Genomic DNA, 20736 nt, shown 5'->3' with positions numbered 1-20736 from the left:
GTTAGACTTTCGGTCTTGTTTTTTCAGTTACTATGAACTGTATTTGAAGAAGTAAAGGCGGCACAGTGTACCATCCATAATACCAGGCAGCAGTCGGAATTCCTTTAATAACGTCATCGGACTAATCGCTCGGAGTCATGCAATCGTTTGTAAATATTGTTGCGGTTTTGAGTTTTTGCAATAAACGTTAATTTCCCCCTCATAGTTTAGTCACACTACAACACGTAGCCTCGCGATAGTTCAGTTGTCTTGGTAAATGTAAGCATAGCCCTTTTCCTGTGTTAGTTTTGTGTTGAGTAGAATAATGAGAGTTAGGTCCTTCCATTGCTTATGCCGCCTCGATATTGTGTTTTTTGGCGCAAATTAACACGAGGCAGGCCGGACAAGTCGAGGCAAGACCGAAGGAAGGCGGAGGAGAAGCCGACGGTAAGCGCGAGCCGCCAATCAGGGCTCGAAGGGAGTGGCTTAGCACTGCGTCAAAAGGCGTGGTTAGAACATTCAATGGGGGCTAAGGGCGTGGCAATAAAACCCTTTGCAAAAAGCCCCCACTCCAGTTATGGGGAGAGGCGCTTGTGAGTGTTGAACAAGTTATGGGAGAGGTGTGCTGAAAGAAGCCAAACGAGTTCTGGGGAGAGAGGCGCTTGAACAGTTAAACGCTCGGTTGAGCTTGAGGAAAACCCTCGATTGAGTTACGCGAGTAAAAGCGCGCCGCTGATTAATAGCGCTGTGAGGAACCACCGAGCCGTGCGAGACGCGTATATTTTCCCGCCTGCCTGCTCTGCCTTTGTTCGAGAGACGCGCTGCAAGGATCCCTCCCGCCACCTGCTTGCCTTCATCGAGGGACGTGCTGTGACCGGGGAGGGCCACGCCGGGCGAAGCTGTTCCTGGACGACCAAGCCGGCGCATTCAGCATGTGAACACCATCCTTCCTTCATTCATTTCCCCCCTGTGAGTGTGATCGGGCCTGTGTCTGGGGATAAGCTAAGACTGTTTAAGTTCTGCCCTGTGTCCCTTCTGCTTCTACCAATCCTTGTGTAAATAATAATTATTAAACCTGTGTTCTTCCTTTTATTCGACCGACTCGTCCCTTCCATCTATTGAGCAAGCGTGGTACGAATTATCGCTCTAATCGGGTTCCAATATAAGATAACCGCATGGACCACGTGGTACGCCATCCGCTCGGACGTACTCAAATTACGCGTGGTTCATGCGAGGCTTGATCCCCGCTTCCGCGGCGGCGTAGGTACTTAGGTACGTGCGAGAATTGTCCCGGAACCCTACCCTGCGTCTGCCCGGGAGGGGCGATTCAAGTCTCTCGGTTGCGACGACCCAAAAAGAACAAGGGGCCTAAATCTCCCCTTGGTTAGGGCAGGAGGGTCGCGCGAAAAACGTAACAATATGTTCGATTGATTTAATTACCTCTGCCACTGAAGGTGGATGGAGGTTATGTTTTCAGCCCTATCTGTCTGTTTGTTTGTTTGTTTGTTTATGAACAAAATGTCTCAAAAAGTTGTGGATGGATTCGGACGAAATTTGGCAGAGAGGTAGTGTATGTGATAAGGACAAAATGATTAGATTTTGGTGAAGATCCAGATCCGGATAATATAATTTTTTCAGTGATTCTTCACCATTGGGAGATCCGGCCAAAAACAATACATAGCAGGATATCTCAAAAAGTTATGGACGGATTTGGACGACACATGGTGGCGATGTTGGGTGTGTGACAAGGACGAATCGATTCGATTTTGGTGAAGATACGGATATGCATTCGGATTCGAGAATTATTTAATTTTTAAGTGATTCTTCACTATTGAGTGATCGGGCTAAAACTAATATATAAGCACGATATCTCAAAAAGTTATGGACGAGTTATGACTAAACTTGGTGGACGAGAACGAGAAAATTTGGTCAGGTGACCAGAACAAGCCGATTCGATTTTGGTTCAGGTCCGAATTCAGATCCGGCCTAGCAGTGGGATAACAAAAACTGTTCAGCCTGGCAGAGGGTATGAGCTCTACTGAGTGCCGTTCTAGTTTATAAATGAGATTTATGTGTCTGTGAAAAAGCAATGACGGAATAGTCGTCAAAACTGCACCAACAATATTAATTTTGCACCTTTGCCATTAAAATTCATCATTATTTTATAACATTTTATATTGCACAGATCTTGGCGATATAATACTTTAATAAAATTTAATTCAATTCGTACAATTTAAAGGACTAGGGCGTGCCCGTACGTGGGTGCAAAAAAACATGCGTGCAAACAACAACAACAAAAAAAAACTTTGAAACCACGTGGCAGTAACGACCACAGAACCCCCCCCCCTCTATTTACATGAAATGGTTTGGTCCATTCGCAAAGCCAAAGCGAACGGCTTGCGAGTACGGTAGAACCCCCCCCCCCCCCCCCCTCTATTTACATGAAATGGTTTGGTCCATTCGCAAAGCCAAAGCGAACGGCTTGCGTTACTTTTACTAATAGCTCGGTAACTACTTGTCCGATTAATATGAAACCTTGAAAAGGCACATCCTCAGGTCCCCAGCAATATACCTGGCAAGTTTCAAGTATATCGGACCCGTGGTTGTCGAGAAACAGCGGTCACAGACACACAGACACACACACACACACACACATACACACACACATACACACAGAGATTACTGGAATTATAGATAGATAAGATATACAAAATAGAACGTCTTTTCAGGGAAGTGACGTCACTTTTTCTTCAGTTACCAGTTCCATGGGAATACGACGATGAAACAAAGCAATTTGCTTTAATCATTAATGTATTGAATACGTGCATCATTAAATACTTGCATCATTAAAGAAAATGTGACTGAACAAAGTTGTCATCGATTGGTTTAGTGTTATATAACGACACCGGAAACATCCCGTCTTTCCCCTAAATGTTTGGTCATACACCCTGAACCCTCATGCAAACCGATTTACCGGTGCGTTAAATACGGTAGCTTTGGAATTAAATAAATACATGTGCATGTAAAATATACCGAAGAACTATAAAAAATATATTTTCGCCATTCCTTTTGTTTTCATTTAAAAAAATAATTATATAACAACAAGAACGGCACTCTTCGACATCACGATTTCGACTGATATGCCTCCCCGAACACATTATTACATCATTATAATACTTGTACCAAGTTTGATTTAAATCCATTCAGCTGTTCCCATGTAATCACATTTTTACCTCCCATGACCTCTGACCTTTGACCTTTGACCCCGGGACCACAAAATTTAATCCGTAAATCTTTACATCATTATACATACCTGTACCAAGTTTGAATTAGATCACTTCAGCCGTTTTCAAGTTATAGACCGATAAGACGTTGACCTTTTGACCTCTTCACCCAAAATTATAATCATTTAATCTTTACATCATTATACATACCTGAAATAAGTTTGAATACGATCAATTCAGCTGTTCTCAAGTTTAGACCTATCACAGACTTTTTTCTTTTTTTTGTATACTGAATCGAGGCTCGTGAAAGAGCTGACATTTACTTCACAAATAAATCAACCAGACAAACAAAATATATAAAAAGAGGGAGCGGAAGACAAGAGAAGGGAAAATCCAAGGGAAGGGACTTTACCTTTGACCCCAAAATCTAATCAGTTAATCTTTGCATCATTATAATACCTGTACCAAGTTTGAATTAGATCACTTCAGCTGTTCTCAAGTTATCCAACTATTAGACTTTGACCTCTGACCTTTAACCTATTGAACCCAAAATCTAATCAGTTCATCTTTACCTCATTATACATACCTGCACCAAGTTTGACTAAGATCCCTTCAGCTGTTCTCTGGTTATCGTGGTAATGAAAACCTATCACGGACAGACGGACGGACAACCGAAATTTTTTTTGCCAGTTTTAAGCGTTTTCAAAAAGGTTGGAAAAATTGGATATTTGACAACAAAGCAATCTCCATCAAAATTCTTAATTTAATATCCAACACGACTATCGACTGACTTCCAACATATATGTAGATTTTTTTTTTAACGTTTTTAAATGCAGTTTCGTTTTGTTGTTATTAGCAGTACGAGTGTGAATACGTTTTCAGCTGAAATCAACACGACTCCATGGTAGAACTTAATATTAAAAGTAATTAATTAAATCTATTGTTCAACAAAAAATACTTCGCAAAACGAGAAAACTCGTGAAAATAACAAAAATCACGGACAAGAGCACGGACAAACAACCATTGGTTGGCAACCATTGTGCAGGCTTGATGAGCCCAAATGACTCCTAAGGCGTTGAAGTTCCTCGCAAGGGAACTCATTTTTTAAAGCTAAACAGCGAGTACACCAAAATACAGCATTTGCCATGTTTGGATACCATGCTCGGAACCCGCAGTTTGGATACCATGCTCGGAACCACGCAGCGCATATCTCTCCGTTCTCAAGACCGAACTCTCTTATCTGTCTCCCTCTTCCAAATCCTGGTGGCGTCTGGTCAAATCCGTTTCTGGTGTTTGTTCCCCCTCCATCCCCTCCCTTACCTCAAACGGCTACACAGCTGACTCCGCCCGTGAAAAAGCTGAATGCCTCAACTCTGTGTTTGCCTCTAAATCTTGTGTCCCAAACCCATCCCTCTATGTACCCACCATACCCAGTCGTACCCTGCTGCTCCTGGACTCCGTGTCCTTTCCTCCTGACAAGGTGGAAAAGTTTCTGTCAACCCTCGACTCTGATTCTGCAACTGGACCCGACGGCATCAGCCCACGGGTCCTAAAATCCTGCTCTGCTGCTCTGTCTCACCCTCTCTCTGTTCTCTTCACCCTCTCTTTTGCTCAAGGTCAACTGCCATCTGCTTGGAAATCAGCCAACATCACCGCTTTGCACAAAAAAGGTGCAAAAACAGATCCTAGCAACTACAGACCAATCAGCCTTCTCCCAATTATCAGCAAAGTCATGGAATCCATCATTGCTTCGGATATGAAATCTTTCCTCTTCTCCAATGGCTTGATCTCTGATCATCAATTTGGTTTCAGACCAGGTCACTCTACTCTGGACATGCTGCTTCTGCTGTCTCAACAATGGATGGAGGTCCTCAATGCCAAACAGGAAATTAGAGCTGTCTCCCTCGACATATCACGTGCCTTCGACACGGTCTGGCACCCCGCTCTGCTCACCAAACTCTCCTCCTTTGGTATCCATGGAAATCTCCACGCATGGCTGGCGGACTTCCTCTCTAGTCGTCGTCAACGTGTGGCCCTGAATGGGTTTCTCTCATCTCCTCTTCCTGTTCAGGCTGGAGTTCCCCAAGGCAGTGTTCTGGGCCCCGTGCTTTTTCTGGTCTTCATCAATGATCTCTCTGACTCTCTCGAAAATCCTCTCTATCTCTTTGCTGATGACTCCACTCTCTGCCGCTCCATTCCTCTTCCCTCAGATCGGCAGTCTGCTGCCTCCTCACTCTCTGAAGACCTGGACAAAATCACAGACTGGTCAAACAAGTGGAACATGTCTTTCAATCCTGACAAATCTCACACTCTTACTATGTCTCTCCGAAAAGATCGACTGGACAACCCTCCCATCTACTTTCTCAACAATCCTCTCCAAGAAGTTCTGTCGCTCAAGCTTTTGGGTCTCACTATCTGCCATGATCTTTCTTGGGAAAACCACATTTCCAAGCTGGCCTCCAAAGCCAGTCGCCGACTGGGCATCCTCCGTCGTGCGAAGTCCTTCCTCGGCACACCTGAGCTCCTCACCACATACAAGGCTTTCATCCGCAGCTCAATGGAATACTGTTCTCCCCTATGGGCCGGTGCTCCTGCCTCACACCTAGCTCGGCTTCACGCTGTTGAAACCAAAGCTTTCAGAATTATTGGAATCTCCCGCGATGAAGCTATCTCTGAGGGCCTTTCACTCACTCACCGCAGGCAGGTAGGTGGTCTTTCTGTCTTCTACCGACTCCTCTCCGGCCTTGCACCCCCAGCTCTCTCTGTGCTCTGTCCCCCAAATATTCCTACAGGTCGCACAAGATCTGCCAGCAACCCTCTGATGGTTAAACTGCCGAAATCTCGGCTCTCTGCTCACCTTCACTCTTTCATTCCTCTTTTCTCCCGCCTCTGGAACAAACTCCCTCACTCCCTTCAATCCCACTCCTCCCTCCAGGTCTTTAAAACAGCTGTTCACCACCATCTCTTATCTTCCCCCATCCAAAACCTTGATCTTTTCTACCCCCGCTAATTCACCCCAGATCCACCTTGTTTGAAATTCCAACTTCTTTCCTGGAAGTCCTGGCAGTGTCCATATGTTTTATACCTCTCCCACCGCCCCCTTCCCACGCCCCCCCCCCCCCCCCCAAGCCCTCGCCCTCTCTCAGATCTCTCGATGTCTCCATGTCTCCATGTCTCTCGGTCACTGCTCTCAAATGTTGTGTTTGTGTCCTTCCCCCTCTCTCCCCATCTTGTCTACCGCTCCCTATGTTATATGTTTTATGTGTCGGTTTGTCTTTCTGTGTGATTAATGTTCGCTCTTTCACGAGCCTCGACCTTGTATACAAAAAAAAAAAAAAAAAAAAAAAAAAAAAAACCCGATTATTTAAAAACCGTTCGATTGGTGCTGTGCAGGGAGGGCGTTGCATCATTGAGGGCAAAAATTGTTGGCCCGTCTACCAGCATCGATTGCTAGTGGGCGTAAAGGATTTGAGCACCATGGCCAAATTTCTGCCCTCGTGTGCTGGGGCACACGCCGGCTGAAGTGTGTGCCGGCTGAAGGGGTTTATTTTCATTTTATCTTTCCCTTGACGCCGCTCCCCCCCGCCCCCCCACCCGCCCCCCCCCCGCCCCCCCCAGAATTTCCATGTTTTAAACGTTTCCCGGTGTGTACCCTGGATAAGAATAGGTACACCGTATCCCTGCGTGTCGTAAAAGACGACTAAGAGGGTTGGCGTCAGGAAGGGCATCCGGCCATAAAAACATTGCCTCAAAAAGGGAACCATGACAATTACAAGTACATATGGGCAGGGTACAGCCCGAAGTGGAGATCGGTTTCTGAGGTTTGGGACATGGAATGTAGGGACAATGACAGGGAGATCAGGAGAAGTGGTGGAAGTATTGGTCAGAAGAAGAGTGGACATATGTTGTGTGCAAGAGACGAGATGGAAGGGAAGTGGTGTGAGAATGGTGAAGGGTAGGCAGGGACAGAAATACAAGTTTGTGTGGCAAGGGTGCCTGGAGGGCCTGAATGGTGTTGGTGTCCTGTTTTCTGAGGAGTTTGTAGACAGTGTGGTGAGTGTGACTAGAGTGAGTGATAGGATGATGATGGTGAAAATGATGATTGGAAAGCTCTTGGTGAACGTCATCTCGGGATATGCTCCGCAGGTTGGTCGAAGCGATGAAGAGAAGGACAAGTTCTGGTGTGCGATAGAGAAGCTGATGGAAAACGTGAAAGATGAGGAAGTTGTTGTGGTAGGAGGAGACCTAAATGGACACGTGGGAAGGAGTATGGATGGTTTTGATGGAGTTCATGGGGGTTACGGATATGGTGTGAGAAATGGAGAAGGTGAAAGGATTTTGGAGTTTGCTGATGGAGCTGATTTGTTGATTTGTAATACTCAGTTCCAGAAAGAGGATAATAAGCTTGTTACATACACGTCAGGTGGGTCGACGACAACCGTTGACTACCTGATGGTGCGTAGGCGAGATAGGGGGCACCACCGGGACACAAACGTGATCCCGGGGGAGGAGGCTGTTTCACAGCACCACTTGGTTGTCTGCGACGTAAGGGTGAAAGGTGCGAGGAGAGCTCGGCGGGTGAAGTACCAACCGAGAATGAAGGTGTGGAGGTTGAAAGAGGTGACAGTAAGGGAGGCATTAAAAGAGAGGCTGAGTAGGGTCGAGGATGATGTGGTTGAGCTTGAAAGTGGTTGGATGTCGATGAAAGCTAGTCTGTTGGGAGCCTTTGGTGAGGTATGTGGATGGACAAAAGGACCACCGAGGCACTCGGAAACATGGTGGTGGGATGATGAAGTTGGAAAGAGGATTGACGAGAAGAGGAAGAAGTTCAAGGAGTGGCAGAAGGCGAAGGGTACGGGAGCAGAAACAGCAGAGCATGAAAGTTATAAGGCAGCCAAGAAGGCTGCAAAGAAAGAGGCAGCAAAGGCGCAGGAGGCATGTAGGAAAATGTTCGGAGAACGCTTGGATTCGGAAGAGGGTCAGAAAGCAGTATTCAGGATTGCAAAGCAGATAGCGAAAGAGAGGTGTGATGTGATGGGGGTGAGTTGCTTGAAGGATGAAGTGGGACAAATCATTGTCGACACAGATGGAATTAAAGGAAGATGGAAAAGATATATGGAAATGCTGTTGAATACAGAGAATGAATGGGATGGCAACATAGAGAGTAACCCAGTTTTAGGACCGGCAGAGAAGATAACTGAGAAGGAAGTTGAGGAAGCGATAAAAGCAATGAAGGGTAGAAAAGCGGGAGGGCCGACGGGAGTTGTGGGAGATATGTTGAAGGCAGCAGGAAGTTCGGGTGTGAAGTGAATGACAGAGATCTGTAATCTGGTGGTGAAAAAAGGCCGCATTCCAGTGGATTGGGAACTGAGTACCCTCGCCCCTCTATACAAGGGGAAAGGCGACCCTCTGGAGTGTGGCTCGTACCGAGTGATAAAGTTATTGGAGCATGGAATGAAGGTATTGGAAAGGGTGTTGGAGAGGAGGATAAGGAAGAAAGTGAAGATCGACGAAATGCAGTTTGGATTCATGCCAGGAAGAGGAACGACAGACGCACTTTTCATTGTGAGGCAGTTGCAGGAGAAGTACATGGAGAAGAGGAAGAAGTTGTTTCTTGGGTTTGTTGATCTGGAGAAAGCATTCGATAGGGTACCACGCAAAGTATTGACATGGGCATTGAGGAAGTTAGGAGTGGAGGAATGGTTGATCAGAGTAGTGATGGCAATGTACAAAAGAGCGCGCACAGCTGTAAGGACGAAGGACGGGAACAGTGGTGAGTTTGAGGTGAAGGTGGGAGTGCATCAGGGGTCGGTACTAAGTCCACTACTATTTGTAGCTGTGATGGAGGTGCTGGCTCAGAACGTAAAGGAGGGTTTACCGTGGGAGTTGTTGTATGCAGATGATCTGGTGTTGATTGCGGAAAGTATGGATGGACTGAAGGAAAAGATGAACACGTGGAAGGAATGTATGGAGACAAAAGGTCTGAAGGTGAATATCGGAAAGACGAAGGTGATGGCAAGTGGTAAAGCATGTGGTGAGGTGGAAAGAACTGGGAAGTGGCCCTGTGCTGTGTGTAGGAAGGGTGTCGGAGTGAACTCCATTCAATGTACAATGTGCGCTGAGTGGGTTCATCAGGAATGTAGTGGTCTGAGAGGGTCATTAACCAGTGTGGCAGCTACATTCAAATGTGGGGTGTGCACAGAGGGAGCTGCGGATGGAGGAGGTGTTGAGTTGGATCTTGGAGACGGCGTGAAGCTGGAAGGTGTGAAAACATTTTGCTACCTCGGAGACATGCTGAATGGAGAAGGTGGATCAGACTCGGCAACGGTTGCTCGAGTGAGATGTGCATGGAAGAAGTTTCGGGAACTGAGTGGCGTGCTGATGATGAGGGGAGTGTCGTTGAAGCTGAAGGGAAAGGTGTATGCTGCATGTGTGAGAAGTGTTATGATTTATGGGAGCGAGACATGGGTAATGAACGTAGAGCAGCAACGAAGGTTGGAAAGGGTGGAAATGCAAATGGTTCGACGGATGTGCGGAGTATCGTTGAGAGAGAGGAAGACAAATGATGAATTGCGAAAGATGATGGGAATAGAGCCTGTGATTGATGCTGTGAAGAGGAACAGGTTGAGATGGTTTGGTCATGTGTTGAGGAAGGATGAAAGTGACTGGTTGAGAAGAGTGATGGAAATGAATGTGGAAGGAAGTAGAGGACGGGGAAGACCGAGAAAGACTTGGCTAAAGATGGTCGAAGAAGAAATGCGGGCAAGGGGGTTAACAAGGAGAGATGCAGAAAATAGGGCAAAATGGAGAAGATCGTCATGGGGACCGCAAGGCTAACCCCCGCTCTAGCAGGGAAAATGGCCTTTAAAATGCATGTTGTTGTTGTTGTTGTGTGCTGGGGCACTGCACCCGTGGTACAGTACAGTTGTGCCTCGGTGATCATTCAACCAGAGGGTCAAAAATGATCTAATCCCAGTCCAATTTGAATTTGAAAGAAGAAGAACCCCAATCCCTTCCCTAAAATAAGCAAATTAATACAATAACTGCAGCCCAAGCACAATGACGCATTAATAAATAAATAAAAGTAACAGGTGGCGACTTATTCATGGAGAATGAGCAGCAAGACTGCACGTCTTTTACTCGTTACCTTGAATAACTCCGTTAAGGGTGCAGCAAACACATCAAGCACCAACTTTATCTCGGACCACAATTCATTTGATTTGAACTCGTGCCGGTATCTGCAAGAGAAAACAAAACTGGCATCACTCCATCACCGTCGACACAGGTACAACATCAGGACAGAGCAAAACGATGGCTGAATCCCCAGGCAGGTAAAGAAAGGTGTGGGGGATGAGAGGTTTGAGGTTCACACCGTTTAAATAGAGAATGAGCCGTGTGCAGAACGCCGTTGATAATATGGAAATCCCCGCTTTGAAAGCGAGACACCATGTCGGCCAGGAGGTTCGGCCATTTATGTGGAAAGTCTTCACGACCGACGGTGCTTATCGCGTCACTGAGCTGAGGGCGAGAGAGTCGGGAAAAACCTACGTTTTTGATATTCCATGTAAATATAAACGATCACAATTAGAAAACTCAAGATTGCAAAAAAATTCACACATTAATGAAGCAAACAACAATAACAATAATAATAAAAATACAATTTACATCATTTTGGATGCTCAACTGTGCATTTCATTATGTGCATTATTGTTCTTCGCTGCAATCAAATGTATTTTATTCGTCGCGAAATCAAAGTACAGAACGAGAATATTAGTCCCTGAGTATGTCTGTGCGTCTGTTTGTCGCCTTCAGGCCGCAATTCTTCACCGATCTTCACAAAACGTAACCAACTGTTGCAGCTATTCAAATGCGAGAGGCCCGTTGCTTTTGAGGTCAAAAGGTCAAAGGTCACGGCAAAGCCACGCTTCCCAACATACTTCTTTGTCACAGTCATTGGTGGACTTCCTGTTTGCGCATCACTACATTCTACTCGACCAGAAATTTAAAGGTCCAGAGACACAGGAAATCTTTTTTGATGGGATTATATTGATTTTTAAGTAATAAACAAAGAACTGAATGAGGTTTTTAATTCTTATATTTCTTCGAGGTGTTACAGTTTAAAAAAAGCAAACTCGTCGGGTAATGCCCCGACAAATAGTGACGCGTAACGTCATCAAAGGCAAGGTCGTCTCACAATGCAACAGATAATGGCCGCACAACTCTTTTCACACTCGTCAGAAAGTGAATTTGACGAAGATTTTTCTGATCAAGAATCCTCTTAGAAAAATGACCCGCGGCAAAAAAATTCCCTTGATGACGTAAGCAGGTCACGTGGGTAATCAAATTGCCGTTTTGGGGGGGGGGCGGGGGGGGGGCAAATCGAGTGTAAAAGGAAACCCAAAAACATTAAATATATTGGAAGGAAGGTATGATTCAAATAAAGAATAACGGTTAAGTGTCAAGTTGTGTACCCTGGTTTAGAATAGGTTCACCGTATCCCTGCGTGTCGTAAGAGGCGACTCAAAGGGTTGGCATCAGGAAGGGCATCCGGCCATAAAAACATTGCCTCAAAAATAGAACCATGACAATTTGGAGAAGATTGTCATGGGGACCGCAAGATGGCCTTAAAATGCCTGTTGTTGTTGTTGTTGTTGATTAAGTGTCAAGTTAACCAATATCTATTAATTAAACCAAACATGATTTTCTGTATCTGTGGCCCTTTAATATCAGTGGTTCGTCTATCACTTCCAGAAATCTATTTTCTCAAGTAGTTAACAAAGATGTGACAATTCAGCGAACTCCACAGATTTCTGCTCAGCAGCCATCTTGTGTACAATTGGTTAAAAAACGGCACGATTAGATCTTGTGTACAATTGGTCAAAAAACGGCACGATTAGATCACGTGCGCATGTCACAGCCAATCGTGGACATTGATCAGTTGACTCGACGGAAACGACGGGAAAAATTGGGGAAGTCGAGTTGTCCGTATCGCGAAGCATTTTTCCACACAAGGGATTTAAGGAACAAAGTTATCAAATGATCGCAATTGGTCATCAAAGTCGTTTTGCTTCAGCACGGGAGGACAAAGAGACAAAGAGCTTTTCCGGTGAAGAGCTCAGGGGTTTGCACCGAAGCAACGCAGTCGCCATTTGAACCTGATCGCTCACCTGCTTCTGTATCTGCTCGGGGCTGTGCAGCATCAGGTTCACAATGTTTGCCTTTATCATGGTACGGTCAGCATCACAAATCTTATTGACTTCGTCTTCATTCTGCACACAAAGAGGCCAGCAAAACGTCAGGGTGTTATTTTGATGCCCGCATTTGGGTGATCGAAACCAGAAAAACACCACATCGAGCGTGGCTCAGCATCACACACACACACACACACACACACACACACACACACACACACACACACACACACACACACACACACACACACACACACACACACACACACACACACACACACACACACACACACACACACACACACACACACACACACACACACACACACACACACACACACACACACACACACACACACACACGCACACAATCTCTTGGATCCCTCAAGTTATGTTAAACAATGAGTACTGCTTTGCCATATTCCACTACACATTACCCTTTGCCCAAAATTATTATTACCTCCGCCACCAAAGGTGGATGGAGGTTGTGTTTTCACCCCTGTCTGTCTGTCTGTGAACAAGATATCTCAAAGAGGTAGTGTATGTGACAAGGACGAAATGATTAGATTTTGGTTAAAATCCGGATCCGGCTAGTAGAATTTTTTAAGTGATTCTTAACCATTCGGAAATAGTACGGAAACCGATACATCGCACGACATCTCAAAAAGCCATGGATGGAGTTGGACCAAACTTGGTAGACCGGTTGTGTGTGTGACAAGAACTAATCAATTCGATTTTGGTGAAGATCGGGATATGGATTCGGGTACGAGAATTATTTAATATATAAGTGATTCTTCACCATTTAGAGATCAGACGAAAAGCGATACATAACATGATATTTAAACAAGTTATGGACGAGTTATGAATAAACTTGGTGGACGAGTTGGTTTGGTGACAAGAACAAGCCGATTAGATTTTGGTTCCGGTCCGAATCCAGATCCGGCCTAGCAGTGGAAACAAAACACTGAAACTATTCAACCTGGCGGAGGTATGCGCCCTACCGAGTGCCGTTGTAGTTCTCACTATAATCAGTCTCGCCCCAAAGGTTGATGTTATCAAAACGTGAACAAACTTGGACACTCCCAATAAGTTATACAAACTACAGGCTCAACAAGAAAGAGCAATCAGAGACTGCAGACCCTCGTCAGGATGTGTTTTACTAGTTTTTAAGGCTTTTGTGTTAAAATAAATATGGCGGCTGAACCGCTTGACCGATGACGTCATCATAAGTTTTTCTCCACCAATTTATTCCAAGATGACGCTCAAGAAATTTCATCTTGATCAGATGAAGTTTTGTACTTGTCGAATTATGACGTCATAATGGAGGCACCTATTACATCATCATTAACATATTTTATTCCCCATGGAGAGTTCTTTACAATGAGCCATGTCTCAATTTTTTCTATGCAGTGCTTTCGGAGATATAGAGGTGCAAAATTTTTCAGTTTTTCCAAAATGGTGCCCTGACCACGTGACCTATGACATCAGAGTTATCATTAACTATTCTACAGGAGGAGGTGCACCTATGGTGAAAATCGGACCAACGGTTGCAGAGAAAAGCATATTTATTCTGTGCGGACAAACAAACACAGACAGACAGACAGAGACGGACTCGAATGCAATGCCCTCTCCTCTGGGGGAGGGTCATAATTGTCCTCAGGCAAGGCAAGCCGGCCATGTGACGAAGTGAGGTCAGTCCTCTTTTTCTATTAAATGCTGAATGTCAAGCAAGGAAGCAGCAGATACCATTTTAAATTATTTGATGAGACTCGGCCAGAGTTTGATCTACCATCCTCCCAGACTCAGAGTGACGTTCTAACCATTACACCACCGAGTCCGATGTCACATCAATTCTCCAGGATAATGACGAAGAGGTGTCGATAGAGTCGCTTACACATCTCCAATTGCGCTTGATGTAGTTTTTGAAGGTGATGGCAGCACAAACACTTATAACTTTGTCAGGAGACTTCTCCACCAGGGTAAGCAGCAGAAGCGGATAGTTGAACATTCCCTCAACCGACTCAAGAAACTTCTCAGCTGGAAAAGAAGCACAGACGGAACAACTGAAAAATGAGGACGATGTTAAAAAACAAATAAATAATATTACGATGAGGCACACAAGTCTGGTCCTCACAAGTCTGGGTCCTCACAATTACAATCATTTGGTGAACATTCGTGTGTAAAATATATTTCCAAAGCATTATATTAACATTTAAAGGAGGTTGTAAATTATACTAAATCTACCTGAAAATCAAGAAGTCTTAATTGTAAACCTTAAAATAGTTGTTTACCTTCAGAATCTTATTAACTTGTAAGCAATTGATATATTTTCCAACTGGATAATTAGCGGGGCTCCGTTCTTTATATAGATAGGTTCGACCCTTGCTGCCCACAAGCTCTCCAAACATGGGTGTGTGTACACACACACACACACACGCGCGCGCACGCACGCACACGCACGCACGCACACCAGCAAGACTAAAACTTTACTTGTCGGTAGAGGCGACATATTCCGATGAGAGTAGGGATCTTCATTCACCAAGATCCGATCCTCAAGACGTCTTTTTCCTGTCAACTAACTGACATTTATTGTTTAAGAAATTAATTACATTTCATTGGTTGCTCGACATAAAACGATGTGAAAATGGACAGCTTTGTAGAAATGTTTTTGATGGTGTTTATTTTCTGCCACTCCACATCTCTATCTGCTGTTTCATTATTGGACTGAACTGGACCAGACTAGACTGGCGGCCATCCTTTAGAACCAAAGATAGCTGTGCAAAGGAACACTCAGAAATATGAATGTGCAACTTTATTTCTCCCAAATCAACGTGAAAGTGCGACTTTATTTGGCTCAAATCCATGTGAATCTGCGATTTTAGTTGGCCCAAATCCACGTGAACGTGCAACTTTATTTGGCCCAAATCCACGTGAATGTGCGACTTTATTTGGCCCAAATCCACGTGAATCTGCGATTTTAGTTGGCCCAAATTCACATGAATGTGTGACTTTATTTGGCCCAAATCCACGTGACTGTGCGACTTTACTTGGCCCAAATCCACGTGAATGTGCGACTTTATTTGGCCCAAATCCACGTGAATGTGCGACTTTATTTGGTCCAAATCCACATGAACGTGCGACTATTTGGCCCAAATCCATGTGAATGTGTGACTATTTGGTCCAAATCCATGTGAATGTGCGACTTTATTTGGCCCAAATTCAGGTGAATGTGCAACTTTATTTGGCCCAAAACCACTTGAATGTGCTACTTTTTGGCCCAAATCCACGTGAATGTGCAACTTTATTTGGCTCAAATCCACGTGAATGTGCGACTTTATTTGGCCCAAATCCACGTGAATGTGCGACTTTACTTGGCCCAAATCCACGTGAATGTGCGCCTTTAGTCGGCCCAAATCCATGTGAATCTGCGATTTTAGTTGGCCCAAATCCACATGAATATGTGACTTTATTTGGCCCAAATCCACGTGAATGTGCGACTTTACTTGGCCCAAATCCACTTGAATGTGCCACTTTATTTGATCCAAATCCACGTGAATGTGCGACTTTATTTGGCCCAAATCCACTTGAATGTGTGACTTTACTTGGCCCAAATCCACGTGAATGTGCGACTTTACTTGGCCCAAATCCAGGTGAATGTGCAACTTTATTTGGCCCAAAACCACTTGAATGTGCGATTTTTTGGCCCAAATCCACGTGAATGTGCAACTTTATTTGGCCCAAATCCACGTGAATGTGCAACTTTATTTGGCCCAAATCCACTTGAATGTGCCACTTTATTTGATCCAAATCCACGTGAATGTGCGACTTTATTTGGCCCAAATCCACTTGAATGTGCGACTTTATTTGGTCCAAATCCACGTGAATGTGCGACTTTACTTGGCCCAAATCCACTTGAATGTGTGACTTTACCTGGCCCAAATCCACGTGAATGTGCGACTTTATTTGGTCCAAATCCACGTGAATGTGCGACTTTATTTGGCCCAAATCCACGTTAATGTGCAACTTTATTTGGCCCAAATCCAGGTGAATGTGCGACTTTATTTGGCCCAAAACCACTTGAATGTGCGACTTTTTGGCCCAAATCCACGTGAATGTGCGACTTTATTTGGTCCAAATCCACGTGAATGTGCGACTTTACTTGGCCCAAATCCACGTGAATGTGCGCCTTTAGTCGGCCCAAATCCATGTGAATCTGCGATTTTAGTTGGCCCAAATCCACATGAATGTGTGACTTTATTTGGCCCAAATCCACGTGAATGTGCGACTTTACTTGGCCCAAATCCACTTGAATGTGCCACTTTATTTGATCCAAATCCACGTGAATGTGCGACTTTATTTGGCCCAAATCCACTTGAATGTGCGACTTTATTTGGTCCAAATCCACGTGAATGTGCGACTTTACTTGGCCCAAATCCACGTGAATGTGCGACTTTACTTGGCCCAAATCCAGGTGAATGTGCAACTTTATTTGGCCCAAATCCAGGTGAATGTGTAACTTTATTTGGCCCAAATCCACGTGAATGTGCGACTTTACTTGGCCCAAATCCAGGTGAATGTGCAACTTTATTTGGCCCAAATCCAGGTGAATGTGCAACTTTATTTGGCCCAAATCGAGGTGAATGTGCGACTTTGTTTGGTGCTATAGCAGGGTTTTCATAACCTTGTTTGTTAAGCGATCGTGGTTTGTGTCCGTCCTTCATCGGGGATTTCAAAATCATTGCGTCTTGTGCCAAATGAATTACTTATTTATTTATTTATTCCTGAAGGCTGCGCATGCCATGTGTTCCTGCTATCTTTTCCACACCAAATATTTGGCTGTCGATTGGTAACCAAAGGAAAAACAAGTTGGGTAATGGCTGAATTATAACCGACGCAGTTTTAGACCGTGTTTGGAGTAAAGGGAGACACAATCCCCTCTGTGTCGCCTCGCCCAAATCTAGCCTCAAGCCGGCTATCTGCGGGATTACAATACCCAACGTTTGCAGTTCCCCCACCTTTAATCACTTGCACGACAGCATTTATACACACCAGAGAGACAATCAAAACAAGATTTTTGAACATCAAAGTAATCAAAATACACACTTCTAGGTCTGTATAGAACTTTTAAAAGGGAAGATTGGATTGGCCCATTTGTCATTCCTATCTGAGGCCATGGTTCATGGTGCTGGGATCCCAGGTTCAAACCTCACTCACCATGTACATTGTGCACATTTGTCCTTACATATTAGTGCTAAAGTACAGTGACTTCTCAATGTTTGTCCTGCACGCGATTCATGTACAAGCTGCCGCACCACTCTGCAAATTAAATAAATTGATACCAGTCCCCCCCCCCCCCCCCCCCTTCAGCACAAACAAAGGCCCTGGTGTCTTTCACAATCAGTGGCTCAAATTCAAACTCGAGAGGAAAGTGCAAGTACAAATATCGTGCCGGCTTTTCAACACTGCAACGTCAACAACGACAATATTTTCCCCGACCCACGTGCACACCTAATGTATATTCCTGACACTCCGCTTCCGCGCCCACCACATTCTCAAAGAGCAAACATCCACACATCATAAAGCACAACGGATCAAGAAGGAGGCAGTGAAATTCTGTCACATAAACACTTCATCACAATCAATACCAACGATTGATGCTGACAACTCCCACCCTTCGTCTCACAAACCCATCTCCAAATGACTCCACCACACAAAAAAAAGAAAAATAAACAAGATACAGAAACACAGGCCACAAATTATATTCATATATCCATATATATATATATATATATACGGATCGAAGGTGCAATTCCAAACACTGAACAAGCAGACACTCGGTGGGACAACCGAGCAACCAACCAGTTTGCCATGCGAGGGTCAAAAGAGAAAAATAATAAATACAGCGATAGGTCAACCTCCGAGGGAAGGAGGTCGTTCATCACGATGGCGCCCGAGCCAGCCCCTCCAGAGGAATGAGCAGAGAGCGTGATGATTTATGGAGACACATGAGGGCAAGGGGAGACGCCAGGGGCAAGTGGCGGGTTCAGGACAGAGCTTATGGGGGCCAATGCTCACCCAAGTCTCCCTCTCTTTCTCTTTCCCACCTCTACTTTTGTTCTCATTAATCATTTGGCCATCTAGCTATCCTCAAACTAGGCCAATTAGAGGAAGCTCGTGGCAAGAGAGCCAGCCATTCTCAAACCCCCACGCTCCATGCAGTCGTGCTTTTCCGACACCAAAATCGATACTTCACATCTCTTTATAATTCCCCATTTTCCAACCAGAACTCGACTCCCAGCATGTGGGCACGCAATAAACGTCAAACCGGAAAGCTAACAAAGATACTCGCTTTTTTTTTTTACATCATATTGAAGGATGTAAATAATCATGAACGATAGATTAGCAAAGTTAGATTCAAAAAACGGAAAGTCTATCAGTCAAATAAGTAGATTTTGTTTTTTGTTAAATCAAACGCAGCAATATTACGTGATTCCTTAACCACATCGGTAAATCAGCGAATGTATCGTACAGCTTCCAAGCACTCCGTCATTTACATTTGTGAAGAAAATCAACAGGTAATCGGCGTGGTACATACCCGGCCGTCGTACCGATGGATCCGGAGAGAGCGTCTTTTGCAGGTAGTCCGTTAGCGTTTGCAAGTTGCCATCAGTCAACTCCATGTTTTTCACACTGTGGAGCGGAAATGTAAACAGAATTATAGCCAAATTATCTCTATTTAGGCAAGTGTCAAAGAGAGTGATGTCGCTGTCCGGTTCCAACGACGACATTTTTAAATTTCGACCCTAGTAGGACATCTTGCTGCACCACGCAACATATTTTCAGTCAAGGTTTGTGGAATCACGGTGCCCTGTAGGGCCGACAACGCTGGGAAATGAGTAAAAATCTAAATAAGCCAAAAACAAGAAACATTCTGTTATTTTAAAAGAAAAGCCATTTTTGAATGGACACATGAAGAAGAAGGTGAAAACTGGGGTTGGGGGGTGGGGAAAAACATGAATGCAACAGGAAAATTACGAGCAGCAAGACAAGAAGAGCATGCCATAGTGAAAATTATTATGAAGAGTTTAAAGAAAAGATTGAATGAGTCAAATACAAGAAATAGATCACAACAATTGCATTACAGCATACTGATGAACACGACCACGACAAAACCACAGCAACCCGAAGGAAGGAAAAGGAAAAAAAGGGGGAAATTAAATAATAGTAAATGGCCAGGCCTTTGTTAAAATTGCCATTGTTATTAGTCCCCTACCGGTGTACACCGGAGGGGACTATAGGTTTGCACGCAGTCCCTCCATCAGTCCGTCAGTCCGTCAGTCCGTCCGTCAGTCCGTCAGTCAGTCCGTCAGTCCGTCAGTCAGTCCGTCAGTCAGTCCGTCAGTCAGTCCGTCCGTCCGTCAGTCCGTCCGTCACGCAAAGAACAGTTTTCCGCACTTTTTTTCTAAACGCTTAATGCTAATGATTTCAAACTTGGCACATGGTTTCCTCATGATAAGTTACAGGTCAAGTTCGAACTTCACGACGTTTCGATCATTAACAAAGTTATGGCACTTTGAACTTTGGGAATTCTGATAATTCTGATGATCCTTAACTTAGTGCCATTTTAAGTTTTAATTTCCTTTAAAAAAGATTTTCTCTGCAATAATTGGACCGATTGAGATCAAATTTTCACCATATGAGGGACTCGGTCTGTATAATATTTTAATGGTAATTATGACGTCCACAGGTCACGTGGTTCGGCCGCCATATTGTTTTCCGTGAAAACACGAAAGCCCCTTTTTCTCTGCAACGGCCGAACAGATCGAGGCCAAACTGCAGGCAGAATCGCATACCCATGACGAACAAAAAAGTCAGCGAGCATGACGTCATGCTTCACATAGTTTCAGAGTTATGACGTTTTTAAGCATGAACCTTTAAAACCGAGCTCCTCCCTCATTTTTGATCCAATCAAGGGGAAACTTCACAGATCTGTTCAGCATGTCAGTCTACTAAAATGTCCTTTTGGAATTTGCGATAGGGCACGTGGTTTGGCAGATATCGTTAATTAAACGAAAATATTTTTTTTAATGGATATCTCTTGTTTATTCTCGAGTTCTCCTCAAGCCGCACCGCACGCCCTCAGCCTCGTCTACGAACGTCAAAAGCGCGACACAGCGCGCGCTTTCGGGAGGGGCGGAGCCAAGCCGAGCAACATATATATATACACATCGATCATTGATCGTGAACCGGAAAATATAATAAATTACTGATTTTTAGCGACTCGAAAGGTTCTTTATCAACAACTTCTTTTCTCATGCTTCTGCTGACCTGTCTGCAAGGTG

General features: G+C 44.5%; 1 protein-coding gene across 3 annotated transcripts in view; it reads right to left on the bottom strand.

Annotated features, from left to right (window-relative positions):
* CSE1L (chromosome segregation 1 like) overlaps nt 1-20736 on the bottom strand; it is a gene marked incomplete at its 3' end in the record, with an annotated part of 62500 nt that overhangs the window by 36134 nt on the left and 5630 nt on the right. For all 3 annotated transcript variants that reach the window (XM_078778467.1, XM_078778469.1, XM_078778468.1), the window contains 5 exon segments: nt 10351-10441; nt 10576-10721; nt 12371-12472; nt 14289-14431; nt 18990-19084. In XM_078778467.1, coding sequence (XP_078634593.1) covers nt 10351-10441; nt 10576-10721; nt 12371-12472; nt 14289-14431; nt 18990-19074 — 567 coding nt within the window.

Source organism: Myxine glutinosa, chromosome 5, assembly GCF_964187855.1.
Source record: "Myxine glutinosa chromosome 5, kmMyxGlut1.1, whole genome shotgun sequence".
NCBI lineage: Eukaryota > Metazoa > Chordata > Myxini > Myxiniformes > Myxinidae > Myxine > Myxine glutinosa.
Note: the sequence above shows the minus strand (reverse complement) of the source record. Positions and strands in the feature narration are given on the sequence as shown.